This window comes from Sitophilus oryzae, unplaced genomic scaffold (assembly GCF_002938485.1).
Source record: "Sitophilus oryzae breed Bouriz unplaced genomic scaffold, Soryzae_2.0 scaffold_1356_pilon_pilon, whole genome shotgun sequence".
NCBI lineage: Eukaryota > Metazoa > Arthropoda > Insecta > Coleoptera > Curculionidae > Sitophilus > Sitophilus oryzae.
The window spans coordinates 315,553-337,384 of record NW_022146011.1 but is presented as its reverse complement, the minus strand read 5'-3'; the positions used below and the strand labels follow the sequence as shown (position 1 = coordinate 337,384).

General features: G+C 31.6%; 2 protein-coding genes and 1 long non-coding RNA gene across 4 annotated transcripts; 1 reads left to right on the top strand and 2 right to left on the bottom strand.

Moving 5' to 3' along the window:
- Nucleotides 1-88: 88 nt before the first annotated feature.
- Nucleotides 89-4,773, bottom strand: LOC115875210 (purine nucleoside phosphorylase-like). 2 transcript variants are annotated; one of them, XM_030890612.1, is made up of 3 exons: nt 4,577-4,773; nt 445-539; nt 89-356 (listed from the first exon to the last, which is right to left on the bottom strand). In XM_030890612.1, exons 1-3 carry the CDS (start codon nt 4,687-4,689, stop codon nt 121-123), a joined length of 444 nt encoding a protein of 147 aa, XP_030746472.1. In that variant the 5' UTR covers nt 4,690-4,773; the 3' UTR covers nt 89-120. The 2 variants fall into 2 exon arrangements, with proteins under 2 accessions (XP_030746472.1, XP_030746471.1); XM_030890611.1 differs by having other exon boundaries at nt 89-374; nt 4,577-4,770.
- A 1,896-nt stretch (nt 4,774-6,669) lies between these two features.
- On the top strand, nt 6,670-14,803 carry LOC115875209. The gene is made up of 3 exons (XR_004048984.1): nt 6,670-6,693; nt 14,512-14,621; nt 14,680-14,803. It is a non-coding gene; the product is annotated as an uncharacterized LOC115875209 (long non-coding RNA).
- A 753-nt stretch (nt 14,804-15,556) lies between these two features.
- On the bottom strand, nt 15,557-16,442 carry LOC115875212. Its single transcript, XM_030890614.1, has 3 exons — nt 16,183-16,442; nt 15,648-16,123; nt 15,557-15,577 (listed from the first exon to the last, which is right to left on the bottom strand). Exons 1-3 carry the CDS (start codon nt 16,238-16,240, stop codon nt 15,557-15,559), a joined length of 555 nt encoding a protein of 184 aa, XP_030746474.1. The 5' UTR covers nt 16,241-16,442.
- Between the last annotated feature and the right edge of the window lie 5,390 nt (nt 16,443-21,832).

Genomic DNA, 21,832 nt, shown 5'->3' with positions numbered 1-21,832 from the left:
TTGTTATTACTTCCCGTTCGGTTACGTATTGCTGTGTATCTGTTATGGTTACCGAGATACCAGTCCTCGTACCTCAGATTTGTAGCACCCTGTATAGGGCTCTTCTGTTTGATTATTTTTCTAATGTTCCTCTATCCACTTACCAAGTAGTTTCATAATTCTAATAGGCATACAACATTTCCACAACGGATAGCCCTCGTAGTAATGGAACCGCCCCTTCATGCACACAGTTGGCAGCCCTGACATGAACCCGAAAACCAGCGCCCCCACGTGTCCCTTGACGGTACTTCTGGGAAAGTGCGGAATGCAGTCGTAGGATATTTCTATGGGATTGTCCAAACACTCCGCCAACGAGCCTGTAAAATGGTCAATTTCTGCAAGTTAGAACGAATTAATTTGTCGTTTTTGTTTGTCAGGTTTTTTGACAGACAAGTGTCTTCTTACCTAGACCGGACCCGCATATGACACCGACTTCCGGTAGATATGGTACTTTGGATCGCAAGAATTCAACGGTTTCTTGTAAAGATTCGTAGGTATATCTGTAAAAGTTTTATTTAGAAAATTTGTATTTTTCTAAGTTACATACTTTTCACAATTTTTATGTCATTTTTCAAACATGTCATCCAATTTTTTCATGTCAAGGTTCCACGATTTAACTTTTTCAATCGTACAGTATAAACATTCAAGTAATTATTTCAGGTTTTACAGGGTGGCGCCTTCTCTCATGACACGGAGGCTCCAAGGAGAACAGAGTTTATTGTATTGGAAATGAAATTTTGGGAGCATATGTGGAAGCTAATTTAGAGCATTTTTTTAAAATATAGAGAGTTTTACAGGGTGTCCCCAAAAGAGTTATACATCAAGTTGTCTGTAATTATATATTAAATTATTTTGGAACTTTTTAAAGTGGGTTTTGTAATTATCTTAAACAATGTGTGTTTTGTTGGAAATTGCTGTAAGTTAGACTAATAGTAATAATAACTAATAGTAATAAAATTTAATAATAAATTAGGTAAAATATATAATTTATTAATTTTATTTTAATTTTAATTTTATTAATTGTGATTAATACAATTGCGTTTATCATCAAAGGGAAGCCGAATTCGATAAAATATCGAGAGATAACATTTAATTGGCATTAAACGACCTACACAATTTTGATATCAAAGAAAAGGCAATTAGTCCAGATGTTTTTAAAAATATTTTTTTTTTTTAAAAAGTCTAATAAATGCTGATTTTTTCAGAATTTTTAAGCATTAAGAATGCTCTTAGCACTTATAGTTACTTTTCCCTCAAAATTTTATTCAAAATTTTATTTGAATTGCTAAAAGCAATTGGAAAATTATAATAAATCGAAAGATTATTAATGCTTTAACACCCTGTAGCTATGAAACAAAGCATTAGGGAATCTCCAAACGAAGATGGCACATGTTTTTTTTTTTTTGGTCACCCTGTATAAGATGTAAAAAAATTATCAGTTTGTGCTATATGCTAAATAATAATTAGTCGTACTTAAAAATCACGTTTTTGATAAAATGTGAATAACAATTTGTAACGTTTTGTTTATATATTTCTATATGAAATATGTGTTTTAAATAAGTCATTACGTTGTAAAATACTTTAAACTAAATTATTTATAGAAATAGAAAAAGTCTCTTATACCATCCTGATCACTTCAACTGCGTGGTCTGTATTTTAAGATGCATGCGATAGAGATAAATATAAAATGACCGGTTGACAGAGAGAGGACAAAATAAAAAGCGGTTTTTACGTTTGTAGAAAAATGTTTTTTTTAGAAAAATAAATTATTTCCAAAACTTTCACGTGTACCACTGAAATGAAGATAATATATCTAAGCTAAATATAATCTATTACAGCCGTAGTAAATCTAGTAACCAATTGTAAAAATAAAGTTCCAACTCCTAGATGCAACATTTTTCGTAAACGCCTACTTGTGTGGTTTGAATGTCGATGCAAAATTCGGCAATAATTGCATAGAAAAAATGTATCAGCCTAATTTTTATCTCTTTAATATATTTCAGCTGTCTACATCACTGCCTTACACGTTAAAATCTAGACCACGCAATTTCGATGACCAATTCGGTATGTAACTGGACCAGAACCAATTTGCTTTCCAAGTGGTAACCAACCTTGGCGGAACTCAGAACTTGGAAGATTCCATCCGCAACATGGAATGGAAATCTTCCAACGGTCTAAGGGTCTAAGACACACTCGAAGAAGTTTCTGAGGGCTTCATGATCAAGAAAAATCGCAGATCTTCCTGGGTCTGAACAATCTTCGGATTGTCACGGGTTTTTAACAGGGACACTGTCTCCTCAATGAACACCTCAGTAGATTGAAACTAAGAAGAAACGAAGAATGCAGATTCTGTGGGAAGATGATGAAACACCACACCTTATCACCGAGTGCGCCGACGACAAACCATTCGTGCCATGAATTTTGGTACGACTGATATTGGAGATGGAGAGAACTAACCTCTTGAAAACAGTCTCAGATAAAACCGTCCCAGATAATGGCTTTTATTAAAGCCCTGACTGTATGATGAGTTATGATTCAAGAAAGGGGGACACAATGGATCTGTAAGGTCGAAGCGATTAACCCCCCACCCACATTCAAAAATTTAAAATAACCCTGTTACTAACACTTTCTGCTCACCCTGTATAATCCGAAAAAATATTCAATTGATAACCCAAGTAGCAAAAAAAAATATATAAAAAAAAAAAAAAATATTTTGTTAAATAAAAATAAAATGAGGTATACCCTAAAATAAATAAGTCCAGATAACTAAAAAATAAAGTAACTTAAAAAAAAAATATTTTATCAGAATAATGTCGGGCAGTATCGAAAAAAACGTAATAATAATAATATTTTTAAAAAAGACCATGAATAGCTCCAATAATTAATTAGTTTTTCTAATCTTAAATTAAAAAAAAAAAAAAATATATTTATTTTCTTTTGTTATTAAATAAGCAAAATAAAATTCTATGAGTTACTCCATAGTGACTCCAATAGATAAAAAAATAACAAAAAAAAAATTTGTAAAATAAAGGTAAAAACGGTTAGGATTTTGAGTGAAAATATTCACATAACGACTTTTTGTTCTTTGATGTCTGTTATCTACTTTTCTTTCTTCCATCTTTTTAACAAAAATTTTAAACAGCACTATCATTAAGTTCAACGGCGAAGGTTCCATTTGTAATAATAATGTCAGTCTTACTTAAAAGTCAAATTGAGATCCTCCTATAATAAATTAAGATTCTCAGTAAATTCTTTTAAAACAATTTTGTATTTGCATTTCTGGTTAAGGTTTACTGGTACAGGTTCTTAGGTACATTTTTTTTACTCTAATTCTATCGTTGATTGAATACTAAAATACTAAGTACTAATAATACTAATACTGCAAGGTTGTTACTACACTTTCACAGTCATAATAAACTATTCAGAAATAGTATATTATTACATATATTTTAATTTTTATTGTGTTATTATAATTTTATTTATACAAAAAAAAAAAAAAAAAAATAATCTTTTTATCACTTTATGGCATTAATTTAATAATATATTAGTAAAAAAATAATAAAGTAGGTATAGGTAATAATAATAATTTAACACGCTTTATATCGCACATTTAGTGAGTTATCTCTGAATATCCTGCTCTAACTTCAAACCAAGTCTCACCTCAAACGTCCCATCCCAACCCCAACCAGATATAAAAATAAGATTTATATAGCTTTATGATAATTAGGGATTGATTGATCACTTCCTGTTTCACTGAAATAATAAATCTTTTGATTTTAATGAGACTCCTCGGTATTTTTTACTTCTAATTCCATAGAAAATGACGCCTGGAATAGAATGACACATCATATGTCGACTTTGAATTTTCTCATATGGTTTTGCATTTGAAATTGTAACATGTTCATAACGTCAATTTGACTCGAAAATATCAAGTGTGGAAAATTCAAATTATTTTGTAAAAAATGCTTTTTCCAAATATGTAATTACCACCCCTTGCACAGGACAGGACACTCAAAGACAATAGACGATCAAATTCCATTTTTCCAAGACTATTAGTGTTTTAGAAAATTAGTGTTTTTAAAACGACCATGGCACTCTAGGATTGAAATTTAAAATACGATTTTAAAGGAAACGTCAAAAGTTGACATGTGATATGTCATTACATACATTTTCTATCAACAAAGTAAAAATACCGAGGATGTTACTTAAAAATCAAAACTTGTAGTCATTTGACCAAAAACAATAGAATAATGTTAATCAATCCTACTTTATGTCACATACTCACAACCAAATATCGTTTTTATCTGAAAAATAAAATTTTTTTTTTTTTTTTTTCTTTCACTTTTGAGACGCACCCGGTATATTATGTAGGGTGATGCTAGGGCATATGCTAGGGTGTTAAGACTCACTAACAGAGGCACAGCGTAAAGTCCGCCCAACTAGTCAAGAAAGATTTCGACAGACCACATAAAAATGACATCAGTTATTAAAAATACTAATATAATATGTTTGGTCAAAATACCATTTTGACACCTACCTATGGCCTATTTCGGGATGAAATACATCCTTATGAACATGGGCGTCTCCATTAATAGTTCCGTTGGTTATTTTTGCACCACCGTGGCCATTCATGAACTTTAAAGTGGACATTTCTACGAAAAAATCACTTAAAAAAAAAATAGTTTCTTATCGATCTTGCAAGCACTGTCAGGACTAAACAGTAGATCAGCGACTACCGATTCTTATATATAGGCCCTGATTAAGTAAAAAAGTCTAACAAAACAAATAATAATATTGTAAGAAAGATAACAGTCCACATCTTAGTTAGTGTGTTATTACATTCTGTTTTGATTTCAGAACTTATTTCATGTTGCTCAACTCCTTGAACAAAAATTATTAACGTAGCCAATGTGACATACACTTCCAAAAATTGTATTTCTACAAACGCCAAGTTTTTTTACGTCTAAAATGTCATTCCTAGGACCTATTCTAGTGTGAAAAATTAGATACCAAAAAGAAAGCTCTTTATATGATGTATGTTCTCTTACTGGTACTACTTCTCTAACTATCGCGCTTAGAGATACTCATAAGACTTTATTACCAAAAAAAAAAAAATAATTATTATTATTTTGGTTTAATCAAAATAACTTAAATAATAAAAAAAAAAAAAAATTAACACATATTTTTAATATCATCTAATAAACACGCTGTAAAATTTTAGAATGCCCAAAGTATGTTTTCCAGGTATAATAATTAAACATATTTGGAATGGTCTGGTTACACTTTAAACCCGAAAAAAAAGTCTGGCACACTTATTTCTAGGTTAAATAGATGCTAAAATTTAAGAATAAACACATTTATACCCCCAGCCCCCCAGCCAGACTTAGGATTCTGGGTTCACAAATTATTAAACTTTATTTTTTTTTTTGTATTCTAACATGCCTAAAATATGTTTTCTAAATATGTCGCCAGCCCTCCGGCTATCACTTTTGGTTGTTGTTGTTAACTGAGTTTAAAAATTCTCTCCATTGCGTTGCTTTTTCCCACTCATTCTCCATGTTTATCAACTTTAAGTTGTCATAGAAAACATCATTGTACCTTTGAGTTGTCCAACTGGTTTCCTCTTATCGTCTAACAAGCAGCACTGTAAGAAGAGATTTTGCGGCGGTTTTCTCTCCATCCCGTATACGTGACCAGCCCATCTTAGTCGGGATTTTTTAATCATGACTTCAATACTCTCGCAGTTAGCTTTTTCAAGAACTGATGCGTTGAGACATGATGGAACCATTTGATGATTAAGAGTTGTCTAAGATGTCTCTGTTGCAATTTGTTTAATGCGTTCATGTGTCGGCGTACGGCACCCAGGTTTCGCTTCCATATAACATGGTGGGAATTATTATTGCTCGGTACACTGCAAGTTCTGCTTTTGCGCTCAAGCCGCGATTGTAGAAAACCCTGTCTTTTAATTTCCAGAATGCTCTTGAGGCGCTGCTAATCCTGTGCTGAATTTCAGAGTCGATATTGGCCTTTTCCGAAATTAAACTGCCGAGGTAATTGAATTCCGCTACATATTTCAATAGTTCTTCACCGATTTTTATAGCAATGTTGTCATCGCACATGCTTTTAGTTTTATCGATGTTCAGCTTAAGTCCCAAAGCCTCATGTGTTCAACATTTCTTGGAATTGCTGTAACGTATTTGCAACTAGAGCACAGTCATCAGCGCCAGCGTATTAAGAGTCCATTTGCGCTACACCGCTCGGGTCGGTCTCAGGGGTCGGGTAGAGCGGGTGTGCTGTGGAAGGCGGTCCGTTCACGATCCCCCACCGCCTGATTTTTGGTCGGACGCATTCAGTGTAAATCACATCTGAATATTTCCCATATTATTTCAGTGGAGTAAAAACGATATCAAAAATGTGTCAAAATTCTTTTGAGGTATAACTACATGATATCTATACAGGATTACTAAAGTTGGCCTTGTGCATGTGGAAATAACCACTACGACCTTTTGGGGTGGGGCCGAAATTTTTAACTAGCAAATGTCAAAAAATGTGTAAACCATGTTTTTATCTTTCCTACGCGATAACTCCTAAACCACCAACTTATCACAAACTCTTTTTTAATCGATTGAGAACACATAGGTGGTGATAGCTGAGGTACTAAAATTCCATAGTGAGGTGTATTTTTTGGAAAATGGATTAAACTTCAAACATTAACTCTTTATTGTATCATGATTTTCGGTAAGCGAGAAACTTTTTTTTTTTTTTTTTTTTTTTTTTTTTTTTTTTTTTTAATTAAAAAATATTGAAAGTTTTTGGAACTTGGTACAATTCTCTAATGCTAATACTTTCTTTAGCTATCCCAAATTATTTACAATAGGTTGCAAGTATGAGACCACTCACCCTCAAGCCGCCCGAGACTTTGATTTTATATGGCGACACGGCGGACGCGATGTTCCGTAGGCCTATTTCTGATTATTTGTATTGTACCTGCAGTTTGAAATTTAGTTAAATCAGTACGTTATAAATTATTTAGTTATCGACTCTTTAATTTGCAGAAAACTATAAACAAAAATGATAGGTTTTTAAATCCCATTATAACGAAACCTAAAACTATCATAATCATAAATGCTGCGGAAAAAGGCAAAATGATGTATGCTTAATATATTAATTAATAATTGTATATATATTATATTAACAATTATTAATATATTATAATAACAAAAAAACTAGTTAAACAGAAATCCGGTTTTGATATTATAATATTTTGATATGTGATAAAATAGGAAAAAGGGCAAACATCATAAATTAACATCTAGACAAACAGGTATCTTATGTTGTAAATCCTATTTTAAAGATTTTTAATAAATTCATTGATACAAAATTGATATGATCAAGCAAATTCCATAGTCAGTATTTCTTTTGCCAATAGAGCTGAATAATTTTATCATAAAACTTTTTTTTTATAATTTTAATTATTCTTATTTCACCGTAAATATAAAAAAATAATAATAATAATAATATAATTCCATTACATAAATAATTCTATATAATTCTATGAATGTCCCCGGATTTGTGGAAAACAAGTGGAAAACTTTTTATTATTGACATTTTGAGAAAATGTATTCTTCATAAAAAAAATTTTGCTTGTTCTAAAAATGGTTAATCCTGTTTTATACTTTTCCAAATTTCCATACTGTTTGTATATTGTTGAATTTTTTTCAGTCCTAAAAATCAAAAGGCAATCATGGTAATATAATTTCGATTATATTCTTTGATAGACGGTTATTATTAATTATTGTTTTATTATATGTAATTTATATATGCATGGGAAATATTGTTGATCGTCATTTCCAAGTCATCTATCTCTGACGCCGTTTTTCGATCTTATACGGCATATTATGTATTTCAATAAAAGCGACAATACTTAGGCAACAATGTTTTCGATCTAGCGTGGTTTAATGACAAAAGGAGCTCCCTGTAATCCTTTTACCTGTTCAAATTAATTGATTAGTATAATGAGACAAGTCGCTGATTCCTACTATTTAGTGGTTTCATATTTTATTGCAAATGAAAATCGCAGTTTTACGTACACAAAACATTGTGACTTAATTTAAATTTTTAAAAACTCAGAGCAAAAATTTTAAATGTCATATGTCAAATAGAAAAAAAAAATATTACAGTCGAAAGTGATAAAATATCCAATTTTTAAAGAAAATCTCAATGCAATCGGTAATATTTGCCATGACTACCAACATAAAGCTTTTTAATCTGCCAATTCGTTTATTTAATCAGGAAAGTGTGCTCAAAGGTTTCAAAAAGAATTTTATTTTTTTTTTTTTTTTTTTTTTAAATAAAAATTTAAAATGGCAACATTTGACTTTCAAAGAAATTTTTTTTTTTTAAGTATTTTAATTTTCTACACTGGTGCGTCTCAAAAGGACTCAATCTCTATAACTCTCTTTTATTTTCTCAGATAAAAAAACGAGATTTTGCATGTTATGGTGCATATGACATAAATTAGGATTGATTGACGTATTCAATTGTTTTGGTCACTTCTTTTTTCCACCGGAAAACACTACAACTTTTGATCTTTTAAATGGCACCCCTGGTATTTTGTTTACTATATTCGATAGAAAATGACATTCTGAATATAATGACATATCATATACTTCATAATAACTTTGAAACTTTCGCTTAAAACGAAATTGAATTTTAAATTTCAACTGGTAGCCTTGGAAAAATAGATTTGATTGTCTAATGTTTTAGTGCCTTGTCCTGGCCAGTTAGAAATGCTCAAACTGTACTTTTAATCATATCTCAATTTTTCAAATAGAACGAGGGTGTGGCTAATTAGCATATTTGAAAGTATTTTTTTACGAATAATTTGATACCTCACACTCGGTATTTTGTCGAACACGTGTTAGGAACCGCATGTTATAATTTCCCTTTATAATTTCAAATAATCCATATGAAAATGTCAAAGTTATTATATGATATGTCATTCTATTCAGAGGTCATTTTCATCGAATAAAGTAAAAAATACCGAAAAACTAAATATGCCATCAGTTTGCTTCAATAGAACAAGTAACATATAATTTACACGAAACTGACGATATGACCACAGACAACAAATAGCAGAAAAAAAAAAAAAAAAAAAATATTTTTTTTGATAAAAATAAATTAAATATAACTGTAATCAGAAACCCTTAATTTATGTCTGTATTGTAACGGAATTTTTAACTTATAATACTCTTTCTAATATAGACATGTCTTATAAACCTTATATTTTAAATGACGTATTGAATGATGTGGGTACTGATTATTCTTTGAAGAAAAAAAAAAATATTAAACCCTGAACTTTAAATTAAAATTTATTTTTTAAATTATAAGAAAGTATCGTTTAATAATTAAATTCAACTATTAAATTTATTTCAATCAATATTTTTGGCATAATAAATACAACTTTGTTTGACCATCAAAATCTCAAAAATGGTAGATAACAACCTATTCTCTGACCCATTGAATAGACATATAAAATTTAATCAAAAATCACAAGCCGTTACGGAGAAGTATGGTAACAAAAAATTAAAAACAACCCCTATCGAAAGTGAAATTTAGTGTCGTAAGGCACTTTTAATGCCACATCGTAAAAAAACAAAAATTAAACATTTTACCTAAAAAGAAAAAATTGGGTAGGCCCCCTTGTCACTTATGGGTATAAAAATAGATAACAACCCATTCTCAGACCTACTGAACATACATATTAGCAAAAAATTTCATCAAAAATCGGCCAAGCCGTTACGGAGAGAAGTAATGTAACAAAAAATTAAAAAACCCCATTTGAAAGTGAAAATTTAGGTTGTATGTATTTTTTAAAAACATCATTAAAAAAAACAAAAAAAAAAATTTTGTCCAAAAAAATAAAAAAGAATCAAAAAGAATAAAAAAAAAAAAAGGTATAAAAAATAGATAACAACCTCTTCTCAGACCTACTGAATATACATATTAAATTTCATCAAAAATCGGTCAAGCCGTTCTGGATATTCGGGAGAAGTATGGTAACAAAAATTAAAAAACAACCCCCATTTGAATGTGAAAATTTAGGTTAAATGTATTTTTAATGCCACATCGTAAAACTAAAATTAAATATTTTATCCAAAAATAATTTTTTTTTTTTTTTTTTATAATTTAAGGGTATAAAAAATAGATAACAACCTATTTTCAGACCTACTGAATATACATATGTAACTTCCCCATCAAAATCGGTTAAGCCGTTTCGGAGATAGCAACAAAAAATTAAAAAAAAACCTATTTGAAAGTGAAAATTTAGTGTTAAACGTGTATTTTCAATGCCATCAAAACCAAAATTTTAATATTTTATCCAAAAATAAATAAAAAAAATTGGGGTGGCCCCCCCTTGTCACTTAAGGGTATAAAAAATAGATAACAAATAATTCCAGACCCACTTGAATATACATATATAAAAATTTCCCCACTGTAAATCGGTGAAGCCACATGGAGAAGTACGTAAATAAAAAAATTAAAACTCTTTTTTTTTTTTTTTTTTTTTTTTTTTTTTTTGTATTTTTAATGCCACATCGTAACAAAACAAAAATTCAAAAAATTTTGTTTAGATAATATACAGGGCATCTGTAGCTCATAAAATAAAAAAATAAAGATAAAAATATTTTTTAGTATAATATTGCTGAATATACATATTAAATTTCATCAAAATCGGTCAAGCTGTTCTTGATATTCGGAGGAGCATGGTAACAAAAAATTAAAAAAAAAACAACTTTTTTTTTTTTTATTTGAAAGTAAAAATTTAGTGTTAAATGTATTTTTAATGCCACATCAAAAACCAAAATTAAATATTTTGTCCAAAAATAAAAATTGGGTGGGCCCCCCTTGTCACTTTTATTGTGGAGGCTGTGCTTTGGTTGAAAGAATTGGGGTGGGCCCCCCTTTGTCACTTAAGGGTATAAAAAATAGATAACAACCCATTTTCAGACCCACTGAATATACATATAAATTTCATCAAAATCGGTCAAGCCAAGTTACGGAGAAGTACGTAACAAAAAATTAAAAAAAACTATTTGAAAGTGAGAATTTAGTGTTGTATGTATTTTTAATGCCACATCAAAAACAAAATTAAAAATTTTGTCCAAAAAATTTAAAAATGGGTGGACCCCCTTGTCACTTAGGGTATAAAAAAATAGATAACAACCTATTCTAGGACCTACTGAATATACATATATAAAATTTCTCATCAAAATTGGTTAAACCGTTATGGAGGAGTACGGTATCTAAAACTGTGACAAGACAATTTTTATATGTATTAGATTTCAGAAATCTGCCTAAACCTTAGCACGATTCTGTCGTGTTAAGCCACACCCATAATTCCAAACGCACGCAAGCTTCTTAAAGGAAAAAATATATAATTTTAAATTCCTTAGATTAAGGTTTGCAGAGCTCAGCATTTGTCATAAAATAGTGAGCAATTTGGTTACAAAACCATATAAATCATATATCACTGTAATCAATAAAACTTCAATCTATATCCCTCCTAAATAGAATTTTAAATTATATTTTTATTTTCGAGTGAAAATTTAGTCCAAACATATGGTTTATTTGTTGATGTTTGACCATCAAAATCTTAAAAATGAACAAGTTATCTAAAAATGTGCCACACGACGGATTTAGTATAATCCTTTATCTTTAATTTTCTTCTTCGTTTGTATAAAAATACCTAGCCAGTTTGACATAAAACGTTAAATGCCGAACGCTTATTTTGCTACTTTTTCGGACTAGTGAAATGGACTCTTAAAGTTCTGTTATGAATTTTATACGTGTTTTTGCCCTGAGTCTTTTTATGCTGAACAGACCGCCGTCGTATCTGTATCTAATGCCCAATCCTCTCTCCTGCAGTTTCCTGTCCACTATAATGGAGAGCGCTGCCATGAATATGTTGAATAAGAGAGGTGCTAAGACACATCCCTGCCTAACTCCTGTATTTATTAGGAAGATTCGATTACGAATTGTATAAGAGTTCTATAGAATTACCCAGTAGTTGCAACATTATAAAATAATAATTTTTTTTTTTTTTTACATAAACAAAATTATTGACTTTTATTTTTTATGGATTATTATTCATTTTTTTCAGTGTACATCATACAAATATTCCCCGACCAATAACTGCAAAGTTTATCAAAAGTTCATAAATCAATTTTACGAAATTTCAAATGGCATTTCAATCATCTGGAAAATAATTTATTTTAAATTACGTAATTCAAATTATTAATATTTTCTGCCTAAGTGTTTTCTATTTTTACCTCCTATAAACATTTAATTCGGTAATGCTTCTATGTTTTCTTATCTATTATGGTTTTTCGTATGTAAAAATATATCAAGTGTATTAAATCACTGTATGGGTTTCCTATACAGGGTGACCAAACATTCCGTGGAAAAATAAGTATAAATTCGATAAGTCAAAAAGTCAACGTGTATTTTACGATATACTTTCCATACTACCAACAGAACTGTAAAAAGTTCTATGAAAAACTAGTTAGTATATCTTAAAACTATTATTTTCCTTAAATTATAAAAAAAAAAAAAACATTTTTTAATATTTTAGACAAAATTTTATCTCCGCGGGCCAATTTTGAAACTGTCTCTAAAGTCTCCTAATGAATTGTTTGTATAGTATGTGTATGAATATCATTTTCTACTAAACTTGGACATAGTAATTGAAGTTTCTTTGTTAATTCTATTATTTTAGTTTATTGTAAGGTAAATTTAAATTATTAAGACTAGTACTAAGCAAAGGTACACCTAAATGTTCTTTGGAAACCAAATATGTCTCGTAAATTTCGGCGTTTACCCAGATCAAGGAATTACAAAAGATTAAAAGAGAAAACAAGGATATTTTTATGAGTTATTAGAAGCCCAAAATTAGGGTGCACATACATTAGCCTTTTTATTTAAGAATAATAATTTCTCTTAATTTTACTGCACATTTTAGACAATAAGTCGCAAACTTTGGTTGTACCTATCTAAGAAAAATATTCTTTTATTTTTATGATGGATATTTAATCATTAGAATCTGTAAAATTAATAATCTATTTGCTATCTGTATTTGTTCGTTCTTTAGTAAAAAGATCTTGTCTTCTTATTCAGTTTTTTAAAAGAAACATATGTACATCTACTGCCCTAATATTACGAGAATATATATTTTAGCTTCATTTATACAGTGTCCCAGAAATAAGTGCAAAGTAATTCTTAAGGGGTGGTAGATCTGATAAAGAAACACCATTTTCTTTGTCCATTTCAAGTCCAAAAATAACGGAGGTATTTTACTTCGAAAATTTCCTAAAAAAATATTTTTTGCTAAAATTTTGAGAACCACTTAATCTTTTCTGACTTTCTCTTGTAAATTTAATCTAATACCTATGTTGCTACATATCAAGAAATTATGTTTTAACTAAAATTAAAACAAAAATTTTTTTTTTTTTTCAAAACATTCTGAATTTTCAAAATTATTTTTCGCGAAAAAAACGTCATAGGCGTGTCTCTGGGATTGAACTATACCCCAGTTAAAATACTTGCACTTGTGTCTGGGACACCCTGTACAAAAAAAAAAAAAAAAAAAAAAAAAAATTTTCAAAATATTTCATATAACAAGGACTATATCAATGAAAACCCTAAAAAATCAAAAATTCAAAAATTACCCCAATTTACGGTATATTTGTGGAAAAGTTTTTTACTTCTATAATTTCAATAAATGTAAGAAGAGTTTGTGACATCCCTTTTATGCAGAAACTTTACTAAAATACCGTATGATCAAAAATAACGGCGTTAAAGACGGTTGGGAATGACAATATGTTTTCGATCGTATGGTACTTCAAAAATTTAACTGTGTTCGTATTAAACTATATTTTATATCATTTATTGAAATTAATAAACTAATATAAAATAAAAAAAATATTTAAACTCAATTATTTTCCATCACTTCTAATGGAAAATTACCGAACTATAGGAAAACAGACGTTTTTTCGTAACCAACGCCCGATAAAGAGCTTTCCTAACAGTAGGTGAAGAGTTAATTACATCAAAACATGATAAGAGTACATGTATATTTTCATTTAGACCCCCCACTGACGTGATGCAACTGTGTTGTGCTGATTGAGTGAAACGATTTCGAAAATTGGTACGTCAATCTGGCTCTAGCGAATAAAATGCGTACCTATAACAAATAATAAAATTCCAAATATTATGATTGATTTGATTCTGAAATATCCAAGAAAAATCGGATTTTATTCAAATAGGATGTATTATTAGTTGCCTAAATATGATAACATTCTATAACATAATAAAAATACAGAATGTTAACTATAGGATCGTTTAAATTACATTACTAAATTTACTGATTCAATAGAAAATCTATAACTAAAGGGATATTATTTAATTTTGCAGTTTTTCAAGTAAATCCATGACGGTAATTTTCTATTCCTAACTATAAATACATGGATTGAAGATCTCTATTTCCAATTTCTTTGACAGATGACAGCAAAACTAGATAAAAGGTGGGAATTTTTAAAAAGATTCCCTTTGGAAACAAAATAACGAATGTTTTTCTTCTAGATGTTGGATTGTGACGAATCTCTGATAAATTTAGATCAGATTTCAAAGGATTTGGAAGAGATTGAACTGAAATATTCGCCGAAAACTGCGAGCACGCAGTTTGAAGTGCCAGCATGTTTGGGTGAAAATTCCCCATTGTATTGTCCAAGGTAAAATCCAAAATACTCTCTACTCAAATAACATTACTATTAATTATTCTAGGAATTGGACTCGTTAGGTTTACCTATAGTAAAATTAGAAGGTTCTGTGACTGATCTTCTTCAGCAAGTTGTTAAAAGTAGCAGAGGTTTAGTACATATAATAACTGGAATGTTTTGCCAAATTAAAACCAAAACTTCGGAAAGCCAAAGATCTCAAAAATAATCAAGCCTACGTAAGAATATAGCCTATTTGTCTGTCTTTTGTGAAAACCTGTTGTTTAGGACAGTTGGGGATAGATATAAGGAACATTTAGAAAAATCACAAGAAAATTCTGTAACTTTAAAAAACGAAATTTTCAAACTGGAAAGAAAAATTAGAGAGCTTTCCAAAAAAGAATGCGACTCTAAAGATGAAATTAAAAGACTGAAACTGTGGTATATATCAAAACAAAACGAGCTGGAACATAATATAAGAAAATTACATGGAAAATGAACGTTTGAAGGAGATGTTTAACCAGGACATTGGTAACTTTAAAATACGAATTATTTTAGTTCATTTCCTTTGTTAAAAATATTTTTCTTTTAGTTACGGATAGTTCTAGAAATAGTGTTGCACTCAGTTTACTAAAGAAATATAGAGTTAACGAAGAAAATATATAAAACTACCAATTTAAAAACTTCAAGAGAATAATAGGGAACTTTTAGAGGAAGTGTTAAACTTAAAAGAAGAACTTGTGTTAGATGGGTTCAAGAAATAACTAAAATATATTAAAAAAAAAAAAAAAAAAAAAAAATCTTTAAATATATTTTATATATTTTTGTATATACAAACTGTTTTATCCAACTTTTAACATTGACATTAACTTCAACAGTTGAGGGTTTCCTAAAAGGACATTCCTTCACACATTTACCATCGGTTTTGTCTTTAATAAAGCCGTCTTTACAATGACAGCCCTCTTTACACCAAGGACCTATCCTCATCGGTGCAGGGGCACATACAATTTTAGATAAAACATTGTGACAGGTCCTGATACAAAGAGGTAGGCAATCGTATTGTTCATTTTCACCACACGGATACATGGAAGTTGTAGTTTCGAATTCTGTGGTTGTTTCTATATTTTCTACAGTCGTTAAATCATTTATTGTTGTTTCTGACATGGATTCTGGTGTTGTAGGTTCTTTTTCTTGTTCTTCATTGTCTGTATTCAGATTTGTATTGGTTGTTTCAGTGGCAATAGTAGGAATATCAGCCTCTTCATTTGATTCTTCTAAATTACTTTGTTCTGAAGATTCATTTTGCGAATCTAAATATAGAGGAATATTCAAATTGTTTTTAAAAGATAATAAAACAATACTTTCTTACCCTGAGAATATACAATTAGAGGTATTATTATTAGTAGGTTTACTAAAATAAATTTCATGGCAATGATTTTTTTTAAACTTTGAAAATAAGGGAAACTAAGTGAAATTGTTTAGATTTCAATTCATTTGCAAAAAAAGGAATCATGGTAAGATGGATAGAAGTGATAAAAATTGTAGTAAATGAGGTATATCAAATTAATGAGGAATGTAATTATGATGCTTTACACAAAAAAATGTCTACAAATCAGATAGTAGGAACAAAATTTAGGTGTTGCAATGTTGCAATATATTATACCTATAATAGGTATAAATGAAAATATTTTTTTGCAGTGATATAAGCATAAATTGTCAAATTGTGTCCAATTAACTTGGTTTGATTCTAAAAATACGTAGTATATAGTTCTATGTCCACGGAATATTGGGACACCCTGTATAATTAAAATTATAGATAAATATATTGGTAGGTATAATTATTCCTAGAAAATATTGTTTTTATCAATGCAACACATAAAATAATGGATTCTATACTTTTTATCAAAATAATTTTTTTGTGAATTTAAAAATTACTTTAAATAAATATTCCTTATCACGAGTATAAGACATATAAATGTATCTATGTTGGTTGAATGTCAGCCTTTGTAATGTGTATTATTATTGTTAAAAATGAGACACTTTATTATGTGTGTTGGAGTGGTAATATTTTTACATTTATTTCGCTAGGTATAATTTTTGTTTGTATACTATATCGTATTTTTTGTAGTAATTAGTTTTCTATAGGCTTTTCACAACAACAGGAATGTGCAGATCCGAATGCCGAAGTAAGATTTGACCATCCTAGATGTGTAGTGACTTGCAAACAGAAATCTATTGAAAAACCCAAGTAATTATAAGTAAAACTAATTTTACGATGTCTTGAATATAACAATTTAAAATACATACATACATCAGATATGAGAGTATGTATATACGAATTCCGTGGGTCCACTAATTTAAACTCACGATAAAATACTTAACGAATTTATTTTCTCACTATATACACACAATTTATACTGATTACAAATTACAACACACAATTATCTATTTGAAAAAATCCTTCGCCAAATTGTCAACATTCGCTATTCAAAACTGACCGTATTTCAAACTAAACTAAACTGCTGAGCGCGGTTGCGCTTATATACCTCCTAGCGGTTGCTTGTCGAACGTTCGAAAATTATCTGTAACGTTCTTTCTGGTTCCAGTAAAATCTATTTCCACTTGAGTATAAAAGATGGCGCTTCTAACAATGTCCCAATGACTAAAGAATCCAAGCACCAAACAGTGCCGTGGCACATGTTTTTCTTAACCTAGCTGTTTAAAGCAATATTTATATTTTTTGATAGTTGTTTTGACTACGCCTATGATGTTAATTGAAATTGAAGAATAATTATCGAATCCAATAAGAAAACGGTAAAAAGTTGGAGTGGACTGTTTATTTACCTATGAAACGTTAACTCCTGGCTCTTTCTTATCATTGCGCCTTTTACACTTGAAAGCTTAACAAATTACCATTGTAATAAAGTTTATACAAAGTTCACTACACACAACTAGTTATTAAAAATCGCAAAAATTGTCGCTGGTGACCAGCTGATAACTCATTGTTTGCCAACAAAAGAAAAGGCGTCTAAGGTCACAAATTCTGCTGCAGCCCCCATATAGGGGGCGTTACATGTCCTTATATTCTTTAGTCATTGCAATGTCCTGTATTAAAGATGAAACCTCTACCAGCAATACACGCTCAAATGTAAAAAAATACTTCTCCGACAGATGTCGCCACACATACCTTGACATTAGGCTTGGTGCATTTCAGTTGATTTTAAAAATTCCGACCGCAGCGCTCGATGCGGCTAAAATTAGAAGTACCAAAATGTTTCACGCAGTCCCTTTACCGTTCATGTCGATCGCATTGAAATAATATTAAAATCGTGGTTTTGTCTGTTAGGCCGTGGTCAAGAGTGGTTGGCTCCATAGCTTTCAACTGCATCTGCGGCAGTGTTCATCAGTGGCGTAGAGGTCGAGGGCGAAGTGAAGGACTCGACGACTGGACTGGTACTTTTTTTTTGTGAGGTGGTGGTTGAAAAATCTTTTATAGACGAATAGTGATCATTTCCATAACCATCTCGAGGGAGACGGTCATAGAAATAACCCCTAGACAGTGTGGGGCTCGGTGTTGATACCCACTAAAAAAAGTCCACCTCCGAGGAATCAGCTGCCGAAGAATGGTCAGCTATTATTCCTGCTAATATGTGGGGAAGAAAAAGGGGAAGTGTTGTGGGGTGATGGGAGGACTATATTATGAGAAGGGGGGGACAAAATTAATTGTCTAGCAGAATGGTTTTAAGATGGGAGTATTTGAAGTTTCTATAGTCCTCCAGGATTGTAATCGAAGATTTTTAGGGTACTATTGGGGATAGTACCGATTTTCTCGTAGAACTTCAAGGCACGATCTCGAAGGTATTTGGGGATGGGGTCGATGCGTAGGTCGGTACGGATGTCAGAGTTGCGTATATACCAGGGAGCTCTGGTGATATAGCGGAGGATTTTGTTTTCACAAACTTGGAGTCTGTGGATTTGGCTGTCGGAAGCTCTACACCATACTGGGGCTGCATAGAGGAGCTGAGGGCGAATGACTGTTCTGAAAAGTAGGACTTTATTTGAGAGGGAGAGGGTGCTCTTTTTGCTGAAGAGGCCATGAAGGCTAGCATAAGTGGCACGGGCACCAGAAATTTTTTTGTCGATATGATCCATGATAGCCGTCGGTCTAGTGTGACTCCGAGATACTTGGCGGTTTCCCCCCAAGGGATCTCTTCGTCGTCTATGACTAGCGGAGGAGGTAGTGGGAGCCTCATTCGTCCGGAGACGAACAAGGTTTGGGTTTTTGCTGCATTGATTTTGATTTTCCAGTGGGAGAACCAATCAAGCAGCTGGGCGATGTGGGGTTGGAGCCTGCTCTGAATTCCATTGCTCGAGGTAGTGGAGTAGAGACAGGTGTCGTCTGCGAATAACGCAAGACGAGTCTCCAGGGATTTGGGGATATCGGATGTGAAGGTACTGATACGGACGGGAGCCTTTTTTTAGCCCAGGCGGTGTGCAGGGGGCGTGGTTTGCTTGTGATCGCTGGTGAAGGGACGTTTTATTTCTGTATTATCGAGCAGCGTGTACCATATTTTGTTAACGTAAAGCCCTTCTTCTTTTCTGTTGAAGTTGTTCTTATGTTTGTGGATTTCAATCGCTTCACAATGTAGTCTTGCAAAGTAATGATTCCCTGTTGAAAGGACTTCCGTATTATTGAACAGAATTTGATGATCTTCCTGTGTTATTGTGTGTTCGGCCAGGGCTGATTTCTCTGTTTGTCCGAGACGGCAAGATCTTTTGTGCTCAGTCAAACGCGTATTAATAATTAATACTACGTTTCGTAGTACCAACATATACTGAGCCACAAGAACACGGAATTCTATAGACCCCAGCGGAGGAGAGTGGATCTCGTGGGTCTTTAGCCCAGCGGAGATGTTCTTGTATCTTTCGAGTGGGTTTGAGGATCGGTTTTATGTTCCTCTTTCTTAATAATTTTCCAATGCGGTCAGTGACCCCTCTGATGTACGGAAGAAATGCTACCCCACTGGGAGGTGTATTTTCTCCCTCTTGCTTTTCAAAAGGTCTCCTAGGTCTTATGGCTCGTCTGATCGTCTGCTCTCGGTATCCATTGGCTTGTAAGGCTCTGTCTAGGTGTTCTAATTCCTCAGTGATGTGTAGAGGTTCACAGATTCGGCGGGCTCTGTCAACAAGTGTTTTTATGAACCCTCTTTTTTGACAGGGATGGTGATTTGAATTATTGTACAGGTAGCGATCGGTATGGGTGTTTTTCCGATACACCTTTCCGAGTTGTTCACTTCGCCCTCGACCTCTACGCCACTGATAAAGACTGCCGCAGATGCAGTCGAAAGCTATGGAGCCAACCACTCTTGACCACGGCCTAACAGCCCGCAAAACCGTTATTAGTCATAATTCATAATACCGGCCGTGAAAGCCTACACCATTTTAGCATTTTATAGTTTCATAGTTTTTCACACCGATTTGATCAAAAGCAAAAATGGATTCAAGCAGTTCGACGAAACAAATAAGTAAACAAAGTGCCCATTACGTAATCAAAAAATTAAATAGACATATACTATGAGAGGATAAAATATAATTTGCAATATTAATGGCGAGATTAATGGTATATGTACTTTTTTTAATCAACTAGTAATTAAATGTTTTATGAACATCTAAAATTATAATTATCTACCTTTAAAAAATTCGTTATAGAAGAAATACCCCCAATTATGCCCCACTAACAAAACTGGTAATTAAAACTATGCAGGCTACCGTAGTTGAATTCATCTAAAAAGTTTTTTTAACTGGAATAATAAATTATAATACAAGTTAGACCTTCCGAAGATATGAAAATATTTACTTTTTTATTTTTATTTTTAGAATTTTCACAAATTATACTTCCTAACACTTTTAGAATAATTAAATAATACATTTTTCGTATTCTCGCTATTTAAACCCGTGTATTTTGTAAGGATTAGTTGTTTACAATATTCCCCGACGGTGGCAGCACCGGCGGAGAATGCACGCCTATTATACAGTTAATAAGCATAAAATAATTGTTTTTATTAGATATTTAAAAATGAATTAAGTAAGAGAGGAAGTATTTATTTCTTTGTTATTTTTGTCATATTTTTCAAATTTATCATTTTTTTCTCAGGTTTCTGTTTCCAGCCCGATATTGGTAGATACATGGTCCAGCGATGTTTCTGTAAACAAAACTACTATTTAAACGAAGCAACCAACAGATGCGTCGATGCTGTCCAATGTCCTTGCAATGCCACGAACGGTGAAGTTTCCAGATATCACAACGAATGCGGGAATAACTGCGTAACTTTTAACACAGATTGCACACCACTGTTAGTAGGCGGTTGTTGGTGTGATAATATATCATGCAGGACACCACAAGGAGCCTGCGTTCTTAAGGAAATTTATTATAGTACAGTATAATTAATAATAAGTACCAGATTTAATTGTATTTGAAATAAAATTATTTTTTATATACTAAATAAATGACCCGATTTTATACTGAAGTTTTTTCTATTTACTGAATTTTGTGTTGCAATAATAAAAATAATACCTTATACAGAGTGTCCAAACATTTATTTTAAATAATTACTAACTCTAACCGTCACGGCTGGTGCACACTGGAACAATTAAGTGTAAACCCACAGAAAACCGTCATCATACCATTCACCAGAAGAAGGAAAACAGACAAACTAAAACCGTCCACTCTTCTTGGTGAGACAATTCCGTTTGCGGAGGAAGTTAAGTATCTAGGATTAAACCTGGACAAAAAACTTAGCTGGAACTCCCATCTGGAAAAAATATCAAAAAAGGCTTGCTATGCTCTATGGGCATGCCGCCGAATTTGTGGTAGAAACTGGGGATTAAACCCCAAAAATATGTACTGGCTATACGTGACAGCCATCAGACCTATTATCACGTATGGCGCAGTTGCCTGGTGGCAGAAAGCCAACCAAACAACGGCAAAGAATAAACTGTCAAAATTACAACGACAAGCA

Coding starts and splice junctions, on each gene's coding strand:
- LOC115875212 (XM_030890614.1), bottom strand. CDS start 16,240: ATGAAATTTATTTTAGTAAACCTACTAATAATAATACCTCTAATTGTA. Junction 16,124..16,182: donor TCTAATTGTATATTCTCAGG/GTAAGAAAGTAT, acceptor CTCTATATTTAG/ATTCGCAAAATGAATCTTCA. Junction 15,578..15,647: donor AAAGTTGGATAAAACAGTTT/GTATATACAAAA, acceptor AATATATTTTAG/TTATTTCTTGAACCCATCTA.
- LOC115875210 (XM_030890611.1), bottom strand. CDS start 4,689: ATGTCCACTTTAAAGTTCATGAATGGCCACGGTGGTGCAAAAATAACC. Junction 540..4,576: donor CATCCCGAAATAGGCCATAG/GTAGGTGTCAAA, acceptor AAACTTTTACAG/ATATACCTACGAATCTTTAC. Junction 375..444: donor CATATGCGGGTCCGGTCTAG/GTAAGAAGACAC, acceptor TCTAACTTGCAG/AAATTGACCATTTTACAGGC.